This window comes from Melospiza melodia, chromosome 14 (genome assembly GCF_035770615.1).
Source record: "Melospiza melodia melodia isolate bMelMel2 chromosome 14, bMelMel2.pri, whole genome shotgun sequence".
In the NCBI taxonomy this organism is placed as follows: Eukaryota; Metazoa; Chordata; class Aves; order Passeriformes; family Passerellidae; genus Melospiza; species Melospiza melodia.
In genome coordinates this window covers 18481175-18508560 of record NC_086207.1, presented here as the reverse complement: position 1 = coordinate 18508560, position 27386 = coordinate 18481175, and the positions used below count along the sequence as shown (strand labels likewise).

General features: G+C 49.0%; 1 protein-coding gene across 2 annotated transcripts; it reads right to left on the bottom strand.

The window, feature by feature from the left end:
• Positions 1–985: 985 nt before the first annotated feature.
• STC2 (stanniocalcin 2) lies at positions 986–13174 on the bottom strand. Of its 2 annotated transcripts, none has more exons than XM_063169038.1 (4): positions 13006–13174; positions 10710–10852; positions 8087–8298; positions 986–4622 (listed from the first exon to the last, which is right to left on the bottom strand). In XM_063169038.1, the coding sequence occupies exons 1-4, from the start codon at positions 13172–13174 to the stop codon at positions 4250–4252; spliced, it is 897 nt and encodes a 298-aa protein (XP_063025108.1). In that variant the 3' UTR covers positions 986–4249. The 2 variants fall into 2 exon arrangements, with proteins under 2 accessions (XP_063025108.1, XP_063025109.1); XM_063169039.1 differs by lacking the exon at positions 13006–13174 and adding an exon at positions 12050–12186.
• Positions 13175–27386: the final 14212 nt, after the last annotated feature.

Below are 27386 nucleotides of genomic sequence, written 5' to 3'. Positions count from 1 at the left end.
TTGGAGACAACACAAAGGGCTGTTTCTGCAGCTTGCTTTTTGTAAACCTTAGGGTTTTGCTTTTCTCCTTTGCTGAAACTCCAGTAAGCATCTAAGATTTCAATATGTGATTTAAGAGAGAATTACAGCTCCTGTGATATCCCTGCACAGAGCCACTGGCTGGTGCTTACTGATAGGTTATTAATAGCTGTCAGTGGGGAGTGAAAATAGATGTCCTCTGGTTTTAGGGTAAAATCTTGAAGGGGTGGCTGGCTGTGTGACATGAACTGAGTCTCTCATAGGTGCAGGACGAATCTTATCAGCTCTTGCAGCTTGCAGCAAGGTTTGCTGCTGTATTTGCTAATGGGTCTGGCTGGAATCCAGGGTTTGGGCTTTGGGGGCTGCCAACACCTTGGCCACAGGCAGGTGCTGTGGTCAGCCACAGATGCCCTCCCTGCTGCACTGGGATGCACCCAGGGATGCTGGGCTGTGCCTGAAGCCAGCCTGGCTGAGCTCGGTGTGCCAGCTCCAAGGGGCTTTGGGAACCTGGGATCACCAGGGCAGTGAGGACAAACCCCAGGAATGCACCCCTGCTCCTGCCCCAGCCTCACCCTGCCGATCCAGAGCCACGGGGCGGCTGCAGTGACCCCAATCCATGGGGAAACCTCCTGGTGGAGGGGCTTTGTCTGAGCTGGAGAACTGCAGGAGCTTCTGCTCCCTGCTTTTCACCCGGGGGTTGGTTCTGCATCTCCCCTCCTGCCTCAAGGTCCCAGCCATCAGCAGAGAGGTCTCCCTCTCCCGGGGAATGGCACACAGCCCGTGCCCTGCTCTGAAGGGGGGATTGGCTCTGTCCCCATGTCCCTGTGGCACTGCCTGGCCGGGGGCACCAGCAGCCAGGTCACCCCAGCCCTGCTTGGCTGCGGCTGCTGGCTCAGCTTCAGAGCGCTTCTCCCACCCCTTATCTCACAGCAGCTGCAATTCCAGCTACACAAAACCCAGCCACAGACTTACTCCAAACATTTATTAGTGTTTAAGGAAAATAATAGTGTGTGAAAGGTACAGAGCTTTGTCTAAAGCCATATGCATTTTCTTTATTTACAAGCTTATTTGGCTGCAAACTCTACACGAGATAAAACTAGTATGTTTTTCTCCCAGAGATTTGGAATTAAGGACAGTTTGTCTTTTATTTATTTATTTCATTTTATTTTTCTCCTTTTAGTTCAGCACTGTAAGTTAGGACAGCATTTGCCAGGGTTTACTGCTATCTTTTTTCCTGTAGGCGTTTTGCTTCTCTCGCAGTATTTTCATTCCAGAACAAGGCTCATTCCAGATGCAAAGCATAAAGGAAACATTCATACCTTGGCTTTTAAGCTAAACCTCCTTCATGAACAGCAAGTTCATAAGGAATGTTAATTAAAGCATCATACAGTATCTAAATGGACTTTTTTTTTTCTCCTTTTTTTTTTTTTTATAAAGAATTAAGGCTATGTAGATGTCACAATAAAATAATCTCAGGTAAAACACACCCTATCTGTTAGATATGAAAGAAAGGTTTAACAATAAATAAATGATTTATGCTGTCAATAACATTATGGAACTGTATAAAACTATATTTACGCAGCTTTAAACATAAAAAACCATACTAGTGGCATGAATATATACAACACAGGTCATGACATACGTTTAAATTATCATAGCCAGCAGTGTTCTTTTTTTTTAAATGGGGACACTATAATAAATAGAAATGTTAAATATTTACAATAATAGCATATGTGGAATCAGTAGATGAACACATAAAATCTTCACACACAGAGGAAAAAAAAAATGATGCCTTATACAAAAATCCCTCCCACCCACAGCTCCCCAATTTTCATTGAATAAACAAGGGGAATACACAATTTTCCCCACAGAACCAATGAATACAAATAAAACTGTATGCATGCTGAGGTGATATGTTGACTGAGACATTCAAAGATGTAGATCTCTGTTTGGTTCCCATTGATGAATCAAGACCTCTAATGACAGAGGGATCTTATTTTAGTTCAATGCAAGAACATTGGTAGCAAGTTGTTGTTTCTGGTTTGTGTTAGCTTTTTTTTTTATTTTTTTTTTTATTATTTTTTGTGCTAAAATGCTTGGATTGTCTTTTTGGTTTGAGCTTGTTCTTCGTGGTGGTGCTATGCCACCAAGGGGGAGAGGACACTTGCAGGAAACCCACGGAGGCACGTGCCAGAAACCTTCTTGGGGCACCACCAGCAGGATTTTGGAGCAGAGGAGGTGGCCAAGAGAGTCAGGCCCACACCAGGGTGTTCTGTGGGGCAGCCTGGGTGTCCCAGGGGTGGCTGAGCTGTCACCAGCCCCACGGGGCAGACGCCACACTCACTGCACCATCACCGAGGTCTTTGCTGCTACAGCACCTGGCCTGATCCCAGCTCTTCCCACTGAAACCAAATGAAAATTTCATCACAGAACTTTGCTAAAATCGGGCAGGATCGAGGCCAGGTCTCTAAGCAAAGACCTGGTGATCACAGAGACACCTTTTCAACTCAACTGTCCCCTCTTGCCTCCTACGTGGTCGCTATTTAAAGCGGTGCCTCCAAGTTCTGCGGGTGGATCCCTGCATTAAACCCTGAATGTAGCTATTAGGAGCCGTGCTCACTTAGCAGGAACTGAAATCTGAGTTGGAAATTGTAGCCAAATTCCAACACCCTCCTCTCCTGTTTATGCAGCTCCTTCCCACCATGCAGCAAGACGTACGTTGGTTCATGGGTACGTTCTGTCTCTGCTGAACTGCCTTCCTGCCCCCACAGCTTTCCTCCCAAACTTTCCAAATGAGAAGGCTCCAATCCCCAGCGTGATTCCCACTTTCTAAGAAAACCTCCCTTTTTTCCTCTAGAGGAAGCTGAGAGCTCACCCTCCTGTCCCTGTGGGTGCTGCAGCCTCCCCTTCCAGTACAATATCTGGGAATATAGGATTGCAGAGCTGCAACCTGAGAATAACAATTGCATAGGGGGTAGGAGAGATATGGCCAAACACCTCATTCACACTTGAAACTGCTTAAAGACAATCAACTCTTGACACTCTTCACCTTTCCTAACTCGTTCTGTGGAGATTGGTTGTCGTTACCTGCACAAGAATTACAAAACCCAAGTCAGTCCCCTCTCCTTGTCTTTGGCATTTGGATAAACCAAGCTATAGGCAGGTTAGAGTGGGGCTCCACATCCCAGCAAACCACACCACACTGCTAAGGAGAGGCAGGCTTCTGATGGGCCTTCAATGCAGCCCTGATAAGAACTAAACACATGGGGATTTATAGGGTCCTTTGCTGTCTGAGCCCACACCTGCCCCTTCAGGCTTGGGCTGTGAGGGTGGAAGACCTGTATCACTGAGGGGGCAGATGGAAGCAGAGAATATGCACAGGGCTGTCAGAGGTCCATGAGAATGCTTTTGGGGGTCCTCCACACCCTGTGCAAGTCTTAACAGTCACGTTGCCTTGTCTGGAAGCTGATTACTTGCCTTTGAAGTGACTGGGTATGGTTCTGTGATCAGCAAGTGTCAAGTTATGCAGCTGTTAAAAACTAACAGGGGGCACTTAAAACCAGGCAGCGTTGCCCAGGTGGGAACAATGGCTCAGAAGTTACTTCAGAGAGAGTGGTGGAGCTCCAGACCACACGGTTCCTGTGCCAGAGACAGGGCAGCTCCTTCATTAGAGAGCTTCACACAGAGAGCCCTGAGCTCTGGCGTTCCCAGCCACAGGCAGAAACCAAATCCCCCTGGAATTCAGCCATCTGCTGTGAGGCTGTGCCCTGAACCTTTGGAGGTGCTAAGCCACAAGCAGCCACATGCAGCCTGGCAGAGCCCGCTTGGAACCTTCTCCCCTGCCAAGGAGACCAAAGGGAAAAAAAAAAAACCCCAAATGAAAAAAAAAAAAAAAAACAACAAAAACCCCAAAACCAAACCCAACCCAACAAGATCCTAAATTTCAGATGATGTCCGTTTCATAACAAAAAAAAAAAAAACAAAATAAAAAGGGGGAAAGAATTTAGCTGGAGACATTTTGCCACCCGAGCGCCGAGTTTGCTGGATCAATAACCCATTGCCACTGCTCTCCCTTTGCTACTATATACACACTGATGCCGAGGTCCATAGATATCTTGCAATGCCCTGTGCTTGACCTCTGAATGGGAAATGCTTTGGAATGTCCATAGACAGGAGGATGGAATCAAGGGAGGAGGTTTCGGGGAGGGGAAGGGGGAGCCGGTGCCTCTTTTCACCTCCGGATGTCGGAGAAGTCGGACAGTTCGTCTGCCCGGTCCAGGATGCCGTGGGCCCCTTTGGGAGCGTGGCCCCCAGCTTTGGCCCGGGCGTTGGAGTGGCCCTTGGTACCTCTCTCTGCCTTGGCTGCTCGTGGGCTCTCCCTGTGCTCGGCGTCGGCGTGGGCCGCCATGTCCCCGCGGCCTGCAGCGGCCCTGCTGCCTTCCCCCGCCTTCCTGTCGTCCCCGTGCACGGCCGAGGTGCAGAAGCTCAGGATGGAGCAGAGGCTTCCCCAGTTCTGCTCGCACTGGGCCTGGACGCTCCTGGTTATTGCCTTCTTCACCTCCTCGCCGCAGGTCAGCAGGATGTTCACTAGGTCAACGTAAGGCCTGCGGGGAAAGGGGAGCGGTGAGAGAAAAGTTAAAAATCCACCCCAGGGAATCGGTGAAGAATCTGCCTCACCCTCCCTGGGCACAGCAAATCCAGTGGTGTGAGTCCCTGGCACCCCCTGACTCAGCAGCAATTCTGCCCACGTTAATTATGGAAAATCCCATATTCTAATCAGGCATTTTGCTGCAGGAAATGCACGGTGGCATCCTGTCAAAGCCTCTCTGGATGGATCTTGCTTGCTCTCCCCCTGGAGATACTCTGGGAGAACTGGAATGTTCACCAGAGAACAGATGAGCACTTGCTTGGCAAGTGGAAGAACTGTCTCACACTTTCTGCCTCCTTCTCTTTCCATACCCTCCCATCTTTGTCACTCAGGACAGCAGGCAAAGGACACTTGCTCCTGCCCAGGGCCATCAGCTTCACCAAGCAGGCTCTGCATTTGGGTGAATGGCAGCTACAGAGCATTCTCCAGCCCCAGTCTGCAAGAGGGAGGCATTTTCTCACTCAGCTAGAGAGTCTCTGGCTTTCCTCATCATCTCTGGAGCACTGGGTGCTGATCTCCATCACAGGCAAGATCCTATCTGGACCCAGGATCTGCCTGAACAGAGCTCAGACAAATGGAATCCACTTTGGTGGCACTTTTTTCTTCCCACACCAAGTCTTATTTCTTCATTTCCTTACAGAGCTTTCAGTATCCACCTTTTCCCAGCCAAACAAGGCCTCAAAACGTGCCCTGGCTGAATCCCCACTGTGCTTCTCACCCACCCCTGAGTGTCCCCAAGGCACCAGCAGCTTGAGCACAGGCACTTGGGCTTCTCAGCCACAGGTCACCGAGTGCAGCAATTTTAAAATACTTGTGGTCACAAGTTTTGTGGGTCAATATTGATGTTGTCTATTGACACAACTGCTCAGCTGCTTGCAGCCCCAGAAGGACGTGCTTAAAAATCTTCCACGGCAGGAACCAGCCACAGCACAAGGGGAAAGCTGCCCAGGGTCAGCAGTCGTGGCTGCGTGGGGTGGGTGGTGAGGCTGCCCCTACTGGGCACCCCATCCACCAGCTCTGCTGCCTGTGGACAAGTCTAAATCTCTTCTCATTAACTTAAGACAGAAGAGATGAGGAAAAACCAACACATTATGCTCAGTGTCTAACTTTACCAACCACTTAAACTCATTTTGAATCGCTAATCTTGGAGAGCCACCTATTCCCCCTATCTCAAAATAGTTCCCATGGTTGGATTGTTCCTACTGCTCAAAAAAAAAAAAAAAAAAGTTACTTGGAATGCAGCAGGGACCAATCTGCCAAGGCCTGTCACCACTTCCACCATAGCAAATCAGCCTGACCCCCACAGCTGACTCAGGAGGAGGCTTCGCTGCCCGACCGCGTTCCGAACACTCATCGGGAGAGAACAGCCAGGGCACAACAGAGAACAAGCCTGAGAGCTGCCACTTGCTCCTCTGCTCTCAGGGTTTTGTTTTAAATGTAAAGCAGCAGATAAGAGAGAGCTGAGCACGTTGCATACAAAGTGATCCAGCAAAAGGACATAAACCTCTGTCCCTCCCAAGGAATGAGCTCTTGAAATTGGGCATAACCTCTGCAGAAATCTTTGTAAGAAAAAAGGTCGCTGGTATGACTAAAAAGTGGCTCAGCTGCCAAATATTTCAGGTATTCAGAGCCTGCCAGAGCCCTGCGGATTAATACTGGCCCATTTCTCCTTGCCTGTTTTACTTTCTGCATTTCAGCCGGCCTGACCAGAGCACCTGAACTGAGCACAAGGCTGCGAGTCAGCAGACGTGATTTTATTTCCAGCTCTGCCACACTTGCCTATTGATCTCGAACAAGTTCCTTAATTCAAGAGCTTCAGAGATGGCCTCTAAATTTAGGGGAGGGGAGGAGGCTGGCTGGTTCTATTTGGGGAGTCCCGCATAGGAGAGCCGAGCTCCCACTCCGGGAGATGCTGGAGTGTAGGAAGCGCTAAATGAGATCATGCAAATTATAGGTGTTCAGCTGAATGACCCTCTCTTCTCCAACCAACAACCCCCCAGCCAGCTCAGCTCCCCAGAAATAAGCAGCTGCCTCTGAGCATTCCTGCTTGAGCCTGTTCATAAAACAAGGATAACTCACTCCTCCTCGGACAGGCTTTTGGCTCGCACGGTTCTTTTCATCCCCAAATGATGGGGGGGTTAATTGGTGCCAAGTACCCAATTTATAGCTGCTGACACAGCCCAGGCAGTGCCCAGAGAGGTGCTGCTGGGCAGGATGGAGCCCTGCTGCCCTTCTCCCCCAGCCAGCAGGATGCTGCCCACGGCCCTGGGCACAGCAGCTCTGCCCCCAGCCATGCCTTTGATCCCAGCCTCAGGAATGTCCAGGGAAAGGGCTTTGCTTTCAGGCCACCATGTCCAGCTGGAACAAACCACAGCACAGGATTTATGGGAGCAAATTGGCACTGAAGCATCTCTCTGCAACTGCAGCTGAAATATTAGTGGGGGGTGGTTTTCAGCACTAAGGGAGGCAGAGCACAGCTCTTTTGGGTAGTGAGAAAAATAAAATGCAAGGCTAAAATTCCCAAAGAAGTGATTCTGCAGAAAAATTTGTCTCTCATGACTGCTGGGATTTGAGTTTCTGTGCTAATATCAAGGCACAGAGGTGTGGTAGGAAGATGCTCTAAGGTTAAGCCTGATGCCAGGCTGTGGCTCAGCCTTGTTTCAGGAGTGAGATGTTCACCTGCAAGAAAAACAGGCTCTGATTTTTGCATTTGTGCACAAAGAGTCAGTGCAAACAGCTTGTGCTTGGTTTGTTGCTGTCATGCAGCAGCTTTGATCAATTGCAAGTAGGATTTGTGCCTGCCATTCCTTGGAGGACAGCTGTGCTCCCAGTCAGAGGAATGAAGTCCTCAAAAATCTGACTTGTGCCTTCATTTTGTACAACCCCATGTTTTATTAAAAAGCATCTGAGATTAATAAAGAATAAGATGAATGGGAGATTACCTGGGGGACTGCAGCTCTTTCAGGGACAATTAACTACAAGACATTTCAAAGTATGTATTTAAAGAAGAAATTATCTTCTTGCTGACAACTTTGCATAAACCTTCTTCCCCCTTCTCTAGTTGTCACCTCTAACAGGATACTGAGGTCAAAATGATGCCTTTGAGCTCAGAAAACAAAAAAAGCATTGTGAGATGCCTCTGGAAATGGCAGACACCCATGCTGTATTTGCCAGAGCACCAAGGGGACTGGCACATCCAGCTCCAACTCATTCCACCCCCTTGCACAGCCACATCTCACCCCTGGTACACAAACCTCAAGGGGCCCTGCAAAGAGAGCTCTGCCTTGGTGCTGCACATGGGAAAACAAGAGGTGCTGAAGGCCAGAAGGAGGTGAAACAGCTCTTGGGCAGATGCACAGCCCACTGGCACTCCTGGAAGGAGCTCCCACGCTCTGACTGCACCAGCACGGAGGCACTTACTCATGCTGCAGCAGGTCTTTGAAGTGAATCATCTCCACAATGACCTGGACGTTCTCCTTGGCAGCAGAGCAGAGGTCATGCTTCAGGTAGCACTCCCGCTGTAACTGGAACACCATCTCTTTAATGGCAGGGCACTTACGGCTGATGCAGCTGAATTTATGCCTCAAGGCATGAGCCTTACACTTCAGAGCGTCTTTAATGAAGGATTTTCCCTGAGAAGGAAAGAAATGGAGTAGGTCTGTATTTTTGTCCATTAAGCACAGCAGCTGATTTATGCCCAGCCAGCTGCTTCTCTGCAGGACAATGTCAAGGGTTATTACAGAGCTAAGGATATCACTGCATGGCTTTCCCCTTCTTCTCTGTTTCTCTGCCCTTAAAGACCCTGCCAAGTTACCCAGCTTTGCTGCCCTAGTGGATCTGAAACACTCAGGGCTTCCTCACTGCTCCTCTGAGCTTTCCTCTGCCCCAGCAGCTGAAGGCCCAACGAGGGAAAGAGCAAAAGTAAGCACCTTGAAGTAATTCAGTGCTGGAGTTACTGGATTAATTTGCTTCCAGGGTGGCAGAACAACAGGTTCACACAAAGGAGAGGGCATCCTGCCATGCTGAGCTCCTCAGGACCACAAGAAGATACCATTCAGTAACTGCAGGGTTCTTTTTCATTTTAAAATTAGTTTACAAACTCAGAGACAGGTATGCATTGTCTATATGCACCTGCCCTATTCCCCAGCTATCAGTACTTTCTTCCTCAGAGAGGGACTCAAATCAGCACTAATCATCATCATAATCCTACAGTGTCTTCATGCCTGTTGCAAGAAATTCTAGGTGAGATTAAGAAAATCACACCAAGAAGCTAAAAATTAAGTTGGAGGGAAGCTGCTTTAGCAGCATCTCTTTAACCATTGTGACTCCTTCACTCAGTTGATGGTGGGCATCAAACCTCACCTTCCTTTCCTCTTTTATTGGACCCTGTAGCTACAGCTCTGCTCAGACTCCCTGTGCCTTGCTGAGAACAGGCCATGGAAGGCAATGCCTCCAGCTCTCCATCAGCCTCAGATTCTTGATGCAGGTGCTCCATGAAGACCAAAGCCTTGCTCCTTTTTTATCCCACTGCCCCAGCTCCACTGACACTAAATAAGATTCACCCAGACCTGCAAGAAGATGTTGTCCCCAAATTATTTCAAGTCAGAAATGTTTCTTGCTCATCCAAGAGCTGCTTCACCCCTTTCTGTTTCCCATAGCAAAGGCACTCCCTTGCCCTTCCCTCTAGGAACAAACACGCACAGCACAGTAGGCAAATAGGGGTGAAAAAGAGAATTCTTATATAAACCCAAACTGACATCAATTCTCAGGTTTTAGAGCAGAGAACAGAAAATGGCCAGTGTTAGTCTTGTCATTTAATGCAGCTTGAAATAACTGGGGATGGTACAGAGAGGAGCTGTGAAAAGCCATGTCATAGCAGAGGCTAAAGTCACCTTCATGTTAAATAAAGCTGCAGGGCTTTAAGTCTCCTGCTCTGCACTGGAGACAGGCTGGATGTGAGACAGGCTGTGTTTGATGAGCAGTACCAGGGGATCTGGCATCAATGGCTGCTCTCAGCCTCCACAGGCACCATTCCCTGCCTTCCCAACTTTCCTTCCCTGCTCCTTTGGTCAGCTCTGTCCACTGACAGAAACACTGTGCAAAAATAAACGAGTGTTTTCTGGAAGCCTCTTGGAAATTAGGTTGAAGGTTTTCAGATACCCACAAAAGCAGCAATTCCCATTTTAATGAGTAGCCAGGCCCTTGGTACATCCTTGAGCATTTGAACCTAAAGCTCCAGCACTCCCAAAAAGTGCTCCCTGCTGGGTGGTCCCAGCACCCCTCATGGGACAGGCTGCATCCTGAGGACAGCTCTGCTTTGTGCCACACTTTGAGCAGTGCCATGGAGCTGGTGCTTTTAGTCAAGTTATTCTGGAAGCTGCCTGCTCAGGCCAAATGCCGCTGGCCTGTCGGAATGTTCCCTTCCCTCCGCTCTGAAATGGGAGAGGAGGTTTACAGGACATAATAACAGGATGGCTCAGTGATGCATAAATGGTCTGGGGAGAAAATGAAGGAGACAAACTTAATGCCACATACCATGGAAGTAACGTATTTTAACGTCAGGGCTCAAACCCAAGGCTTGCTTGGGTACAGCAGCTTTAGGGGGTTGCCTGGGCTGGTTGTGTGCAAGTCTTGAGGGCCAACTTTGGGAAATACTGAGATAATTCTAACTTAATTGGGAGCCCAAGTTGCACCTCATAGTCGGCTTTGACATGGTGTAGAGGCTTAAGCCACCCAGGTTTCTTAAACCCATGTTTGGCTCTATGAATGGTTCTGCTGGAGTTATCATGGGTACAGGAGGTGGAATGGATCCAGGCAGCTGCAGCTACAACCAGCCTGTCTCCTAGGACAGGCTGCTGCTTTATCACTGTCCTGAGGTCCTGATTCTGGACCTTTCAGCCAAAAAATTCCTAGTGAATCAGTGAATCACAGCAAGCAGGCCAGCTCTGTGAATTTTTTGGTGCAAAGGTGTGTTAAGGAGCTGCAGCACATGCCAAGTGTGTGTTAGAAGCAAGCAGGCAGGTAGGACATGTCCCCGTGTTACCTGGGCATCGAATTTTCCAGCGTTGTGCAGGAATGTCATGCAGATCTCGTGTAAGCCTCGGATCTCGCAGGAATTGTTCTCAAAGCATTCAAACACTCCACATCCCACATCGCCAGCATTGACCAGGCAGTGCTGGATTTCAGCTAAAACGAGCATTGGTGAGAGTTAATCTGGAGAACTCTTCACAGGAACTGGTGGTGGGTAGAGAGACAAGAGTTGTTTTGCTACCAACATCAATTTGAGAGAAAAATGCGTGACAATGGTTAATCGTGCCCGCTTTTCGCAGGAATTAGGCCAAAACTTGGGTGTATTACGTTATGAAAGTGATATCCAAGAAAGAAATGCCAAATCCACTATGCTTACGTCAAACTATTTCACTTGAGAACTGTCTCATGCTCTTGAATTCCTCAGGAGCAAAGGACAGGCATGATTTTTGCTCTCTGGCTTGTGCAAAGCCCCCCTGGCAAATTTAAGTGCCAAAATGAGAAGCCCAGGGCCCAGCCAGCCAAAGTTTTTCATTTTTGGTACTTTGAGCAAGTTTCTGGTCATTTAGCACAACATTTTTTACAGACCTCTGGGTTTTGCCTGTCAGGATGACTCTCAAGTTAATGGCAAAACTCCCACTGATAGATAAAGTCCTTTGCACCAGGAGTTGTATTAAAATGCAACTGTGTGCTCAGCTAAGCAGAAATCAATAGAAAATATTTATATTTCTATGTGTAGTACATAAAATAGATGTACTGGAGCTAGCAGTTACATATGTGTTCATTCTGCCCTTTCAGATGTTATGTAATACTGCAAAAAATGCTGTCTAATACTCACTTTCAAAAAAAAACCAAAAAAACCCCCAAAACCAAACCAACCCCACCAACCCAAAAATCTAATTCTTAACATGACAGTTTCTGGTCCTTTAAAAAAAAAAGGATGTAGTAGTACTGCCAGAGGGAAGGTGGTTGCTCAGAAAGCCCGGGGATAAAGTTAAACAGGGGCAGCTTTTAGATCAGAACTGAGGATGCTAAGAATTCCCGTACTCTGTGCCCTGTGGTACCTTTAATTAAAGTTCGCCCTTGGGAGCCAGCCTAATCCCCCTGGAACCGCAGCGTGTTTCAGCCATCCCCGGCCTCCCCCTCTGCCATGCGGTCCATTTGCAAGTCTTTACAGCAACTTTCGGTCTAATTCCCACCCGCTGCAAGGCAGAGCGCGGAGCCGCGGATGGAAGCGCGGAGCCTGCCGGAGTTCTCACGGCCCCCCCGCCACCCGCTCGAACCCAAATCATCACCGCCGCACTTTTTTCTTTTTTCGCTTTTCCCCCCCACCTTTGATTTTTTTTCCCCTTCTACCTGCCCTGAAGTGCATCTGGGGGCGGCGCAGGGGTGGGATGCAGGGGTTGTCTGAGCACAGAGGGACAGCCGGGGGGGAAGGAAGGGCCACTGGAGCCCTTTGTGGAGCGCTGCGGAGCGCGGAGCCGGGCGCGCTCGGGGCCGGGAGCGCGGCTCCGGTGCTTGTGTTGGCATCCGGATGCAAACCCTTCGCCGGATCACATGTCCTGGCTCCAGCGTGCTGAGAACTGCACAGTGCCGTGATTCACATGTGGCAGTCCCTAATGGGCATTCGTGCATTCCTGCTCGTGTGTGTTTAAACACGTCTCGCAGCACGGAGAGTGTTAAAAAAAAAAAAAAAAAAAAAAGAGAAAAAAAAAAAAAGAAAAAAAAAGGGGGAAAAGGGAGGGGGGGCGGGATGAAGGAGGGGGGGAAGGGAAGCGTCTGGATCCCGCGCTCTCTCTTTGCACGGCTGGGAAGCGATCCAGCCAAGTGCACGCCCCAACTCTCTCTTCCTAGGCAGATAATGCCCGGGGGAGGGAGCGCGGGGGGCGGGAGAGGAGGAGAGAAACCCCCGGCCCGTTGCATCATTGCCCGGCTCCCTCCGGAGGGGGCAGAGCCCCGGTCATGCCCGGACCCTCCCGGCTTTCCCCGGCCCTCCACCCGCTTCCCAACGCCGCGCCGAGAAACTTTCTCCTCCTCGCCGGGCTCGCAGCATCTCCGCGGGGCTCCGGCCGCGCTGCGAGCCGGGCGCGGGGCCGCGGCCGGGCACGGGCAACACGTGCTTGGCAGAGCCGGGCTTTAAAGGTAATTAGGAGCGAGCTCCGATTTCCTGCGATGATTTACGCCTGACAGTCGGACAGCGAAATAAAACGCCTGTCATAACTCGACGCGGCTGCAGCAGCGGCAGCCGAAGCAGCAGCAGCAGCGAGGGGAGGGGGACACGCAGAGGCCAGCCCGGTGCCCCCCCGCCGTACCTGTGTTCTGCAGGGACAGGCGCCCCTTCTGCTGCGGGGTCCTGTCCTGCGGCCCCTCCGGCGGGTGCGTGGCCTCAGTGCCCGCGGCCGCCCGGGCGCTGGCCAGCAGCAGGGCCAGCAGCAGCGCCGGGGCCACCAGCAGCAGCTTTCCGCCGAGCTCCGCGCACATGGTCGCGCCTTCCCCCCGCCGCCGCCGCCGCGTCCTCCCCCGCGGGGTGCCGCACCCGGGCCCAGCGCGCTGCTCGCCGCGGCCCCGCGAACCGCATGTGCCCGGCGCGGCGGCGAGCGCGGAGTGGCGGCGGCGGCGCCGGAGGGAGCCTCAAATATCCCCGCCGAGCCCCGGTGTCACTCGCATGAGGGAGCCGAGCAGGTGTCGCTCCGCGCCGCGGCCAATGGCAGCCGCCGCCCCGCTCCGCCCGCCCGCCGGGGGCCGGCCCGGCCCCGCCGGCAGGTTGCAGCCGCCCGCCCCCCGCCCCACCCGCGCCGCGCCGGGGGATGGGGGTGCCGGGGGATGGGGGTGCGGGGGGAGGGAGGGATACCAGGAAAAAAATAATTAAAAAAAAAAGAAAAGGTGAAAAAGCGCGATTTTGACACGCTCATGAGGGAGGCGGCAGCCAGCGGACGGTCACCCCCCACCGCCTCCGTGGGGAACTTCGGGGCGCTCCAGCCGCGCCGGCCTTGCGAGAGGAGCAGCGGGGTGCCCGTGCCCGGAGCCGGCTGCCAGCGCCGGCCGTCCTGCGGCACTGCCGCCTCATGGCAAGACTTGATTTCAAAGAAAAAAAAATTCCCTTTCCGAAGCAGCTATTGCAATGACTTTCTTGGAAATCTTCCACTCCCTCGGCTTTTTCCCCCCCACCACCCTGAGATTTTGTACTCTGCTTGCTGCGAGGGGATTTGGGCCAAATGCATCGCTTGAGGGGGAAAAGTGGTACCCTGGGAGCACACCCGGATGGGCGAACAGGGACGGACGCTGCTTTCCCGGGGGGGGAGTAGAACCCCTTTCAGACCATGGCGAGAGCATCACCCTTGCGACCCCCCCAGCAGCTCTGGCTGCTCCCTTTTGTCCGGTAGCTGGATCGGGGTGGGGGGGACACGCTCACACACACCATAGGAAAATCCGTAGCAGGTGATGAGAAGTGCCGCGCTGGCTGGGGAGGGGCGAGCGTGTCTCCCCTTGCCCTGCCGTAATGCACATCAGATGTTTCATCAGACCCCGCCGGCCCCATGCGCTCCTGCCGCCCCCGAGCCCCCGGCAGTGCCGGGGCGCGCTGTGCCGGGCCGGGGGCGGGGGTCCCGCCGGGGGGGCGCAGCTAGGAATGTCTCCAGCTGCTGCTGCCGCCCGCTTCCTCACAGCTGTCAAAATGCACTTGAGGAAATCCACTCACACCTCCCCGAGCAAGGGTCTCCTCGGCGGGACGTGACACCGCGCCGCAGGACCATGGCTCCACGGCTACGCACCAGCAGGCACGTCCTGACACCCCCTCGCAGCCCCCGGGCAGCCCCGGCCTCCCCCGGGCTTGTCTCAGGCCCACGGGGGTTTGTGTGCCGGGGCTGAGCGCTGCGAAGTTTTATTTTAATTTTTTTTTTTTTTAAATCCTTGCGGAGGGTTTGACATCGCAACGTCTTTTTTAAGGTTGAAATTCTTAACGGCGGTGCCAAGCTCGTGTGGAAATTCCCTTTTATCAACATGCTGCTGCCTTCGGAACTGCAACTTGCAGCTTTCCTCTAAGGAGCTGGCTGTGCCAGCGAGGATGGCTGCAAAGCCCCCGTGCCCCTGGGATGGGCTCTGCCCTTTCTGACAGCAGGGCTATTAAAGGAATAGGTTTTTCTTCTTCACTTGTACCTCACCCGGAGTGCCTGGCCCTTCTTTTGTCCTTGTTCCCTTACTATTTATACTGCTGAAGAGTTTTGCTATTTAATTGCCTTTGCTAGGTCTAACTTAGCTCGAGCGTTGAAAGACCGGGGGCTGGATGAGTTGAACTCAGGCAGGAGGATTTAAGGGATGGCAGTTTTTCTCTGTTGCAGGAGATAGCAGCCAATGCACTGCTTCTAACCAGTGAGTTTGTATTATATTTATATAAAATATATTTTTTCCTGGTGCCTGGCAAATGATGCTTTCTCATAATGCTGTTTCCCTGCTGCTTTCAGTCTGATGTCCTCCTGCAGCCACTCCTCATCAATCTTTCTGCCTCTTTTTAAAGTTACAATTTTTGGACATGTTTTACCCTTTGGACTTTTGAATTTTGTGCAGTCTCCATCCTCCAGACCCCATGTTCCTCCCTCTGCTTGATTCCTCCCATCAGGTCTCCTAATTTCTCAGGACATGTCCTTCGAGCCTCACAACCCTGGCCGCTCCTCCTTTTCAGCCCCTATTGTATTAATCGCTGCAATCAAGGTTAATTTAACATCTTTTCCTTACCAAAACCGTGCCTAAAATAGCCCCTCATGGTGTCACTTTGGGGGAGAAATCTGCTGGCTGCCAGCACATTGAGCATTTCCCATCTCCTCCTGCTCAGCGGAGCAGGGCGGCGGGTGGCACTCAGAGCTGCGGGATTTCCCTGCTTTTCTCTCTCCCCACGTCACTTCCAGGGTGTTCCTGGGTTTAGGGGTCCTGTTGCCATCCAGCCCTTCCTCAGGGAGTCGGGGAGCTGTGGCTGCACTCGGGAGGTGAGTGCTGTGAGGGATCCACAGGTCATGCTCCAAAAATTCTGGCATCTCTCGGAGCGTGGTGTAACTCGCGCCCTGGCAGCAGGATGGACTGCCTGGTGATTTTATGGAATAGTTACCAATCCCAGTGATTTAGGGATGTCTGAACCCCAAAGGCACTGCAGCTTTGCTCCAGCACTGGGAGCTTGTGTGGACACAGGAGCCTGACTGCAGGGTGGTGCTCTGCTGCGAGGCGTTTGAGGACACATTTGAGCAGTGACGCTTGGAGAGGACCACAGCTCCTTCCAGAAGTTCTGAACACCTGTTGGCTTTCAGGAATACACTCTGAGCTGCCTTTGGTTAACATACACAGGCTTTTCTTTTTAAGAGTGTTTCATAACTCCATTGAGGCTTCATATGATCAAGCAGTGGCACGAGCGTTTTGCAACTGCCTTGAAATGGGAAGCATTTAATTGTTTGGCGTCTTTGGGGAGATGAGCTGCCCTCATGACTATTAAGAGGGCTGTGTCCCTGCAAGGCCGTTGCAGGCAGGTGAAGGCTGAGGAATGCTGTGCAAGAGGCTCCAGCACACAGGGAGAGAGCAAGCACACCCACTTCTGAAGGACAGAGAGGCCGATGACTTCAAAAGGGAAGAGGATGCTGTGGGGAAGGTGTGCCAAGGTCTGCATTCTGGGCTTTCTATCTGTGACTAAACACATTTCACACTAGAGTTAGAGTGAGCTGTGCTGTGCAGCCCCAGCAGCGCAGTGGGATTTCATCAGACTCGAGGAAAATAAGCAAGGCAGGGGAATTGAGTGTTGCCTCTTCTCCTGGGTAATTTTCCCACCTCGAGGCTTAGTGCAAGGTGCTGACTTGCAAATGACACATCATTACGAGGCCAGCCCGGAGCTGCAAAGCCCTGCTGGGAACGTGGTCAGGAGATCGGGGGAAGCTGCCTCTTGGACTTGGTTCCTCCTGGTGTGGGACCTGCTCTGGGAACATGTTGATTTAATTCCCACAAGCTGGTTCTCGGATGGTGCGAATAAAGCTGCTGACAGTGACTGAAATGGGATTCGACACTGGAGAACCTGTTAGGCTCAGTAAATGTAGGGCTGTTGGGAGGCTTCAAAGGGTTGTATTTTAAGCCACTTTTCCCCTCTCATCATCGATTTTGAGTTTCTGGTAACTAGTTTTTATGAGGAATGAGCAGAAGTTGACCATAAAGTCACAGAAAATGAAATTTATGAAAAGCCAAAGCTAATTATATTAAAAATGCCACATATATTCTCTTCCTGATTGCTTGTGTAAAAATCATATATTTGAGAAATGTTCTCAATGAGTTATGCACAGGTTTAAAGCTGATGTGGCTTCTTTGATAAAATATGAACCATTGGAAAGATTTATAAGAGTCAGAAATGCTGCAGAGTATTTCAGTATTTAGAGCGACAGGAAACCACTCTGAGATATTTTTAAAACAGGTATTTACTCAAGTAATTGGTTACTTTTAATGTGGAGTAATAAAACCTGGTGCAGCTCTATTGGACTTGACATAAAAGACAGGTATGTAATTTGTGAGCAAAACAGGGTGGAATGTACACATTGTACCTGGGGAGGTATTTCAAGAAAGACAACTCCTTGAGACAAAAAGCCAAAACAACTGACACGCCGGGTTACATGCCAGAATTGCTTATTCCTCAGTTAATCAGCTGGGCAATGAGTGTCCAGAAACAATCCCTTCTGCCCAGGTAGTTTGAGTTTCAAACTTCGTCAGCTTTGTGGCTGTCATAAAACGGAATACATGGAAGCTGGACCAAAACCACATGTTTCTGAGAACATTTTGGTTCAAATAACAATAATGATAATAATAAAAAAAATGTGGCAATGCCTGTGCCAACAATTTACTACAGAATATCTGAACCAGATGCTGTTAAACTATAATTCCAAACAATTTGCCAGAATTATATATTTACTTTATTCCTAAAGTCAAACTGAAGATATGCATGTTTTCTATTACTGGTGGATATAAACAAAAATGTGATGAGATTACAACTCATATAAGGCAGATAATGCCCAACAGTCAGGATTTCTGGGACTACTGCACGAGCTAAAGAAAAACTGGAAGTTCTGTTGGTAATTATGTGTGACAGGCTCATCAAAATGGGGCTGTTCAGACTGAGACATATCAGACTGCAGTCTGCTTAGTCACCACAGAAGAGCTTTGACCAAAAATCATCCATTTCTCCCTTTTTCTCACAGTAGTACATTTTTTTTTCTGTCCTGAGAGAACGGGGAAGAGATCTGCAAGATGTGGAGAGTTACATTCTTGGGTAAAATAATCCATGGAGGGGTCTCCTGTTAGGAGATACTTGTAGGCCATCTGTAACTTGCCAGTTCTCATGCAGATGAGCTGCTCAGTGATGGCTGAAATGACAGACCCTGATGTCAGAATCAGCATCTTGCATGGACAGAGTGAGTTTCAGCGGGGGTTTTTGTGACATTGCATGTCATTCAGGTTATGGAGGCTTCTAGCTGGCACTCCCCCCAGCTGAAACAATCTTTACCTGCTGTCAAGAGGCTCTCAGAAAACCTCAAATAATTTCCTCGAGTGAAGTGGCTACCTCAGGCAGCTGCAGCCTGACACAGAGGAGTGCTGGACGTCCTGTACACCCCCATGCCCAGGTTGGCTCCAAATCAGCAAGGAGAAAAATCCACCAGAAAAAAAAAAAAAAAAAAAAAAGAAAAAAAAAAAAAAAAAAAGAAAAAAAGGAGAGTTTCAAGAAGCATCTTTGATTTAGGGAATTGTTCAGCAAAGTCACCAAAAGCAAATCCCCCTGAGTGCTGTAAAGGAAAGAAGGATCTGCAAAAGATTTGTGGTGGAGTCTCTGGTTTCATCCAGACCACGGCCTGCTGGGACCCAGCTCTGGCTCCCAACCCGGGGCTGCAGTGTGGGATCCAGCTTGGAGAGCATGGAAACCCCTCACAGCTCTTCTGCAGAAACCCTGCTTGATTTTGGGAAAGAAGAGAGCAAAAAAGCATTTTCTGGGTCCCCCACCTGAAGACCCCATGGCACATAATGCATTCTCTTTGTTTGATGTGATTCAAGGTTAACACGGACTCAGTATTGGGCAGCATCAAATCCAGAGGTGAGCTGGGTTCCATGTGCAACACAGGATGGTTTTGAGGTTTTGAACCCACCAAATCCTGAAGCAGTATCTACAGGAGAGGAGAGAATCACTGCTATGGCATTAATGTCAAAGCACAATACAAATAATTTGATCCAGTGACCCAGGTGACATTTATCAGACACACCCAGTTTTTGTGTGTTTGTCATGCAGTTACACGAGACAGAAATTAAAGATAAGCAAGATTTTACGGTCCCTTCTCCTCTGAAGTACCAGATCCTTCCAGTGTTCTGCTTCCTCCATTCCTCCTCCTCCTCACCTCGTGAAGGAGCCACAAGTAAAACTTGCAGTCAAAGCGGACATTGACCTTTTTTTTTGCTCTGGGAAATAAAAAACAACAAGCTACCTTGGCATTCCTGGCCTTCCAGCTCACACTAAGCCTACCAGCTTGCGGCCAGACCAAAAGCAGAATGCTCCAGCCCACTGTGGTAGGAGTATCAGAAAGGCAGGTCAGGTAACGGGACTGTAATTCCATGGGGCTCGCCAAGAAGGAAACGTGCCAATGTAATTAGAGTGGTAATTATAGCACCCGAGTCACCACCCACAGACTGCACGGAGAGTGATTCCACAATCAGAGTCCAAACAATACAGTGCTCTGGAGCTGCTCTGGCTGCTCCCAGCTGGCCTGACCTGGGATCCACAGGGCATTGCTGCCCCTGGGAAAGGCCGTGCGCAGGACAGCAGCTGGTGAAGAAATTAAGGCTCAGGTTTTGGTTTTATGTCGAACCCAAGAAATTCAGTGCAATCCTGCAGGGCTGGGAAGGGCAGTGAGAGAGAAAATCACCTCTGCAATCTGATCTTGGGCTCTCACCGGCCTTCCATAACCACATTTCACTTTTTATGTATAGATGGTCTTCTCACTGATTTGGGATTTCTCAGTTGGATCAGACAATAATTAACCCATAGGTCCAGGAGTTCCTATGGCCTGGTAGGACCTCTCTTTTCACTCCTGTGGGATCTGGGCAGATGCTGTGACACGCAGCACAGCCTGTTGACCATGTTGGCTTAGAGGTATTGCATCCATGACCCACATGACACAATTTATAGGTTTTTATTCTTCCTGTGGAATAATGAGTACTGTGAGTTGAAATTCACATTTAAAACCCCCATGCTTTAAAGTAAATAGTTAATTGCCAGTTGAGGCTAAAAAGATTCTCCAAATCTCAGCAATTAGAAAAACCAGGGCTCAGTGTAGGGAGCAGAGTCACAGAGCTGTCCTGCTCCAGCTGCCTACACTGGAACAGGAAACTTTTGAAATAAAAATGAAGGTCCTGCTGCTGTTAGGGAACTTACTGGGGCCACTTGGATGCAGGAACTGCCTGAACCCCTCTTTCTGCAGGGCTAATGCTGGCATCTGATTTCAAATTAACACAGTGTTCATCCGCCACAATGTGATTTGCAGTAACTCTGCCACCACCATGTGCCTCTCGCCTGCATCACCCCTATCTGTGTTTATTTAACGTGTTTTTAGGATGAATAAGATTTGCTTGTGGTGGAAGCCCTTTATTTTGTGGGGCTGTGGGGACGGGAGCCCTGTGCTGGTGTTTGTACCTTGCCCTGTGCTGGCTCTGGGGAAGTTGTGTCCACAAATGTTCCCTCCTGCTTCCAGCAGGATCCCAGGCCAAGGAAAACACATTCCTTGAAGAGATAGGTAATTGCTTGAGACTTTGTCTAATGTTAGAGCAAGACCAAAAGAGCACTTGAACCAGTTCAGTATTCATAATAATACGTGGTTCAGGGCTGACTAAAAGGCTATAATTCTTTTGAGGGGTTCCTCTGACATCATAAACCACCAGAGCTCAGCCAGTCAGCAGAAAGCAAGGATTGGATTATAGCTGGGCTCATCAGCATGGCACCGTACATGGCAGTTTCTCATGTCTGCAAAGGGATTATTTCCAAAGGTTTTTTCCTCCTCATTCCAAATTACTTTATAACCCAAAATGGAAGAATTGCTGGATGCTGTTTTCTGTGCGAAAAACCCTCAGAGATAATACTTGCTGTCTTGTCTGTCCTGGTGTAATCAGATTTTAATCTGGAACTGTGTCCAGGAGTGCAATCCAATCCTTTCACCCCCTTAATAAACTGTGGTGCTGCACTACAGCTCCAACAGCACATCTGGCTGGTGCACAAATGGCCCCTCATGAAATTGTTCTTCCATCTCCCCAAGAATTTTGCCCATCCATGTACCAATCCTGGGCCTCAGATTTACTGAAACAGAATGTAAACATAACAATATAATGTAAACACATACATAATATAGCATGTAATATAATGTAAACATAATGTATATGAAATATCTTCTGGATATGAGTTTGGTGGGTCCTTTCCTGGGGCTATTTCAGCTACACCCATTTTCACAGTCAGTAGTGGGTTCTGTGTGCCAAGCATGCCTTGATTCTTGGTTGATGTCATATTGCATTCAGAAGTAGCTGGGGACCATTTCAAAACAGAGATCTGTTTATATAAATATTTATATGTAATTTTCTGATAGCCTCGGGAAACCAAGTCAGTGACTGAGGAAATAAATAGGCATGGAAAAAATCATAAGGGTATTGTTTATGAATATAGACAGATTATAATAACAAGCAGAACGAATTCATTGGAGAGGGAGAGCTGGCATGATGGATGCTAGCTTTAACACCATGTACTAAACTTTCTGTACATCTTGTTTCAGAATTCCTATTTCATGAAAACCCACAGGAATAAATTAGTGTGTGGGTGAGAGGTTCAGAGAGAGCCAACTTGAGGGTGGAATGTGCAGAACAAGACCACAGACAGGGTGTCCATGGCCTTCTGCTGCCTCCTGGGACTCCTCTCTGTCATTTCCAGTCTCTGTGTTCAGCCAAGTGTCTCTTCTGATAACTGCTGGCACTTTGGCCAGGAGCTGCCTGTGCTTTTGTGCTTCTGTGCCCTGCAGCTTTGCTGGGTGCCCTGAGAGCTCTGAGGTTCCTCTGAGTCTGAGGTGTCCCCAGCAGGAAGGTTGGGGTGGCTGTCCCCGGTGGCCTGTGTCACACCAGGAGTTTCATCCAGGCTGGGATGGGCAGCAGCCCCTGCTCCGAGGGCTCGCAGCAGCCTGGAGCCATAAGCACCCAAAAGAAGAGAGTAGGATATGGGCTGGAGATGTGAGATCAGCTTGGTTTTGAAGTGCTTTGAATTCAGAGCTCCCCGTGGTCAGTGGCGGGTGACAGGGCTCTGCGCCAGGTGCCACCCCTGGCTGATGGGGAACGGGCACAGCAGCCTCAACTCTGCCCAGATCTTCTGGGGAAGCTTTGCAGAGCACAGGCTTGAGCCCAGCACAAGCTGCAGCCAGGCCAGCCTCAGCTTGAATGGCACTGGGCTTGGGTTGCCAGGAGGGTTTTCAATAATAACAGCAGCTGTCCCAAGCAGTGGCACAGTAACACCCATTTATATGATTTATGGGAACACTGTATGTAATGATTCCAGCATATACAAGCAGGACTGAACTCCTTTTTAGCCTCCTGAATAGAGGCAGTTGTGTAATACCCACAGGAGCTTAGTACTTGTAGGAGTATCCGGCACTGCCTGTGGCTGGAGGAGCTGTTTACATCCATCATTTCAGCTGACCCCATTAGGAGCTTTTGCAAGCAGCAGAAGAAATTTCCCTGCTGTTGAACCTAGGAGAGAGCAGGTTCCTGCCTTCCTGAGGTTTCCACGTCCTCCTGCCTGCTCCTGTGGCATGGTCAGTCTGGGGGATGCAGTTTGTGTTTGGGGCTGGATTATCAGTGAGCATAGAGCTGGCATTGTCTTGGCTGGCCCATCGTTGTGGGCAGACTGGCTGACTACAGTGGCTTGAGTCCTGAGATCATACCAGCAATTCTTCTTCCACAGCCAGCCTGCCGTTATAGGCTGCTGGAACACACTGGGGTATTTCCAAATTCCTTTTTTTTGCCTCTGTCTAGGAGGGTTATGGAGTTCCCTCGGCGTTTGCCTCTCCTTCAGTGGTCATCTCTGATGGGCTCGATGCACTAAGCAGGACCAAATCTTGGGGTTTGTATTTGCTAAAATGTAGAATGTTCAATTTCCTCATTGCTGGGAAGGATTTGTTAGGTATGGAAAGCTTGGGGTCCCCCTTTCAGAGCCCTCCTGACACAGGGAACCCTCGGGGATGTGTGGATGCACATCTGTGTCCACACACATTCCTCCCCGTGTGCCTGGAAAGCAGAGCTCAGCACAGATGTCCTCAGCTGGCTAAAGAGCACTGAGGAGAGGTTCACAGTGGCCTTGTGACAGTGATTCACAAGAACAAGTCAGGGTAATATTCTGCAGTCTTCTATGAACTCCAGCTTAAAGAAAAAATAAAGTTGATTGTGTTCTTTGCAGTGCGGAAAAAAAATATTTCTCACTACCCATTCCCACCTTATTTAAAGAGAGTATTTTGTAGTGATTTACATTTTGGGGTTAAGTGTATTATGTTGGGCAAAGTTTGATGACAGGTGCTGGTGTTATTCAGCTGATCTTGATGGATCATCACCCCAGAGTAGCCATAAAGACCCAAAAGAAGACAGCAGGATATGGGCTGGTATCTAAGATCAGCTTGGTTTTGAAGTGCTTTGAATTCAGATACATGATAAAGGATTGTTTTGGGCAATTTTGATTGAATGTTATTTTTTTCAGTCAAAAGTCTCTATTAATTGGCTGACATAATAGTTCTGTGCCTCTTCTGTGAAGTTTTGAACAAACCTGTATGATTTTTTGGCACCTACAAACAGCTCCTATGCCAAAATGTGTCTCCTGAAATAATCAGATGATTAAATCTCCTGCCAGGAGGATATGATTTCTCTCAAATTGATGCCTAGTCCCTGCAAATTTCATCTCTTGTCTCATTAAAATGATTTGGAGCCTATTATTCTCCTACCAAAAGTTCAGCCTGTGTTTTAAGGACAGAAACAACATAACTTAAATGAGGATGTTTTCATTTCTCAAATCTCGGGTTAGACTGTGTGTCATTCTCTGACGTATCTCTTGAGCATTTATGGCTTTCAATGACGTTCAGCAGAGCAGATTATCATTGTTTTACTTTGATTTTTGGGTGCTGTTTTAGTCTGATGGCACCATGTCTAAACTATGAACCCATTTCCCTCGGTGTCCTGTCCTGGGTGTCTGCTCTGGGATAAAAGTGGATTTATTTGTGGATGAAGGCTCCAACAGACAATGCTTGTGCCTAAGCGTCTCTTGGCGTTGGCTCTGCTGCAGTTGGGTGTGCTGAGGGCAGCTCAGGCACTTCAGAGCTGCCTCTGGCTGTGCTCCAGGGTGAGATTTTCCCTTTCCTTGCTGCCAGGCCAGTGTGATGATGACAGAGCCTCTGAAGGGCTCACTCTGCTTTTAGTGCAGCCTCATTTTGGATGAGTCTCCCAAGTTCTTCAGCCCTGACCTTTCATGAGAGCCACATTGCACCTTTCTCTCCTTTCTGCTGCTGCATCTGCCAGCCTTTGCCTCACTGAGCTGTGTCAGAGCCAGCCTCCTCCCTGTGACACCACGTACGCCGACCTCTGTCCCCTGTGACGTGACTTTCCACCAGGCTCCACCTGATTATGTCATTTTTCTGCAGAATATGGTCTTTGAGCCAGCCTGAACTGGTCCAGCAGGAGCAGCTGACTCCCACCAGTCTGTAGAAATGGCACAAAGGCTTGGAGGAACATGAATGGGTTTTGTGAACAGGATTCACCACAATTTTACTCCGAGTCCACATGAGGAGCAATTCATCTCTGTCACAATTCACCACAATTTTACTCAAAGTCCACATGAGGAACAATTAATCTCTGCCACCCTGGAGGGACAGTGAGGAAACCATGAGTTGCCCCCAGAGCTAGCAATTGTTCTTATTCCCACCCACTGGAAATATCCAGGAGAAGATTTAGCCCAGTTAACAGAGGGATGAACCCCCTCCAAACTATCACCTTTCTCGGTTAATTTAACTTTCCATGGTAGAACAGCAGGTAGCTGAAGTGATGGGTCACTCAGAGCCCCACAGCCCTGCAGACAGTGATAATTTTATTCACACACCTGTATAATTTATTATTACACAGACATGAACTTGACCAAGAGCTGGATTGCTCCTGATGGGGCTGATAATGATAGTTTATCCAGTTCTTGCAGTTCCATGTACTTGAGGCATCCCATTTCTGTGGGACCGAGTTATTCCTGACCAGCACTGTGGTTCCCAGGCTGTCACTGTCCCACCTTTGATGGCAGCTGAGGTTTTGCTTGGGCCTTGGGGACACTTGGGGATGGCGACTCTGCTGCTTCAGCAACTTCTGCTTCCCCCCGTGTGGTTTCCCTACGCTTGGGCAATCCTGTCACAGGTCACCTTTGCCCCTGCACTGCCTGGAGGTGGCATCTGCCCTCAAACCCCTGTGGGAAAGGCAAGGTCTCCTCCGAGCTGTGGGACACCCACCACAAGCTTGCACTTGGGCCTGCTCCAGCTTTCAGCTCACTCACAATCCTTTTTGGAAGGGCTTTATCCTGCACGCAGGGAAGGAGTGGAAATTGCACACAGATGGGAGCTAACAGCTGGTGCTTTAACAAGACCCCTCTTTCTGCTTCCCTGGGGGAATCTGGCTCATTGACATTCATTCCCTACCTTCCTTTTCTTCACCAGTGCAGAGTTTGGATTTCCTTTGGTCGGTTGTTTGTGACCTGACTTTTCACAGCAGCTTTTTTTTAGTGGAGCCCTGGTATGAGCAGGCATCTTTTCCTATTTTGAGTTTTGCATTCTGCTCAGTGCAAGCTGCTTCCCAAATCCATTTCAGGGCTGAAGTGCTCCACCAGGGCATCCCAAAGCAGTCTCCTCACTGCACGTTTGATGCCAGGTCCATCTCCTCCCTCTGTCTGGCATTTCCAGCAGTTTTCATTGTAGCTGTCTGCAAAACTCCAGCCTGTGCAGGCAACAGGAAAAAAAAATAGAGGAAAAAGAATTTTACTAATAGCTATTGCTAAGGCATTTTGGTCTAAAGACCTAAAGTCCTTCATGAATATTGCAGTGGCTTCTCGACTGGCCTGCAGTCCACACAGCCCCCATCTGCTGTGCTTTTTCAGACTTCAGCTCATCTGCTCCCTCCTGCACGTCTTCACCAGTGGAATAACTTTTTCCTAGCTGAAAGCCTTTGCCAGCTGTGCTAATACTTGCTTATAAACTTGCTTACAGAGATTTCACAATTCCAGCAGGCAGGACTTTACTCTTAGCCCCTGCTTAAAGTGCAGGCTGAAATCCTGAACTTGGCCCTTTCTGAGAACTCATTTCTTTCCCTCTGCAGACTCATTGCAGGGAATGCTCATTCCCCAGATTCCCATGTAAACCTGGCAGTCTTCTATGAACTGCAGCTAAAAAAAATTAGATTGCATTCTTTGCAGTGAAATAAAAAGAAGTTGCTTGCAACACATTTCCACTTTATTTAAAGAGAGAATTTTTGTAGTGACTTAAAATTTGGGGTAAAGTGTATTATGTTGGGCAAAGTTTGATAATGAATATTGGTGTTATTCAGCTGATTTTGATGCATCATCACCTTGGGGTAGCCATTTACCTGCTTATCATGTTTTTCAACCATTTTCCTGTGAAGGCTCTGAGACAGGAGACTGGCAAACTCATTTGGGTGGTGCTTGCACAGGCTGTGTTTGTAATCCCAGGGCAACTCCCAATCACAGAATGGGTTGGGTTGGAAGGGACCTTAAAGCCCATCCAGTGCCACCCCTTGCCATGGGCAGGGACACCTCCCACTGTCCCAGGTGCTCCAAACCCCATCCAGCCTGGCCTGGGGCACTGCCAGGGATCCAGGGGCAGCCACAGCTGCTCTGAACATCCTGCAGCGCTCATTGCTGAACAAAAATGTTCCACTTTTTAATTACTTTTCAATTATATAGATCTATCTAGTATATTTTTGTATTGGATGGATTAGGGTTGGATTTTTATTTCCCTAAGCAATTTTGTTTGATTATGTGTTCAGTCTTTTCCTTATAACAAAAGAAAGGTAGAATCATAGAATCATTTTGGTTGGAAAAGAACTCTGGTATCATCAAGTGCAGCCTGTGCTCCATCCTTCTCCAGCCTTAGGATGATATTTTTCCATATTAGTAAGAAAATGTATGAGTTTTCTTCTGGTCTTATAGCCCCGATTGTACAAAAATGGAAAATTATCTTGGATTCAGACTCTGCTTTTGTTTCTGTGAGCTTATTTCCAGGATCAGCTTCTCTTGCCCACTCATTCATTTGGATCTTTAGCCCTGCAGGAATCAGTGTCCTACAGATTAATATCAAATATTTCCCCCTCTTGTGTTACTATTTAGCTTTTTATTTTAATCTGGGAGTTCTGGTGTTTCTGTGCACCGTTTGTACAAGGATTTTGCTGTTTTGAGCTTCATTTTCCAGGCAAGGTGCTGTTTATTGCTGTGTTGGTATTGTGACTGTGAGGGAACAGTATGTTTTCATCCCTGATGTTCCTTCCCTGAGCAGATCAATCCCAGTGAACTCTTACTCAGCAAAATTATGGGAGTTTTACTCAACATTTGCTCAGAAAATACATTCTGTGGTTAGATACA

What these genes read in the sequence shown, in the direction of transcription:
- STC2 (XM_063169038.1), bottom strand. Translation starts at nt 13,174, where the DNA reads ATGTGCGCGGAGCTCGGCGGAAAGCTGCTGCTGGTGGCCCCGGCGCTG. An exon ending in CTGGAAAATTCGATGCCCAG is followed by an intron (nt 8,299 to 10,709) that starts GTAACACGGGGA and finishes TTTCCTTCTCAG; the next exon opens with GGAAAATCCTTCATTAAAGA. An exon ending in AAAGACCTGCTGCAGCATGA is followed by an intron (nt 4,623 to 8,086) that starts GTAAGTGCCTCC and finishes CTTTCCCCGCAG; the next exon opens with GCCTTACGTTGACCTAGTGA.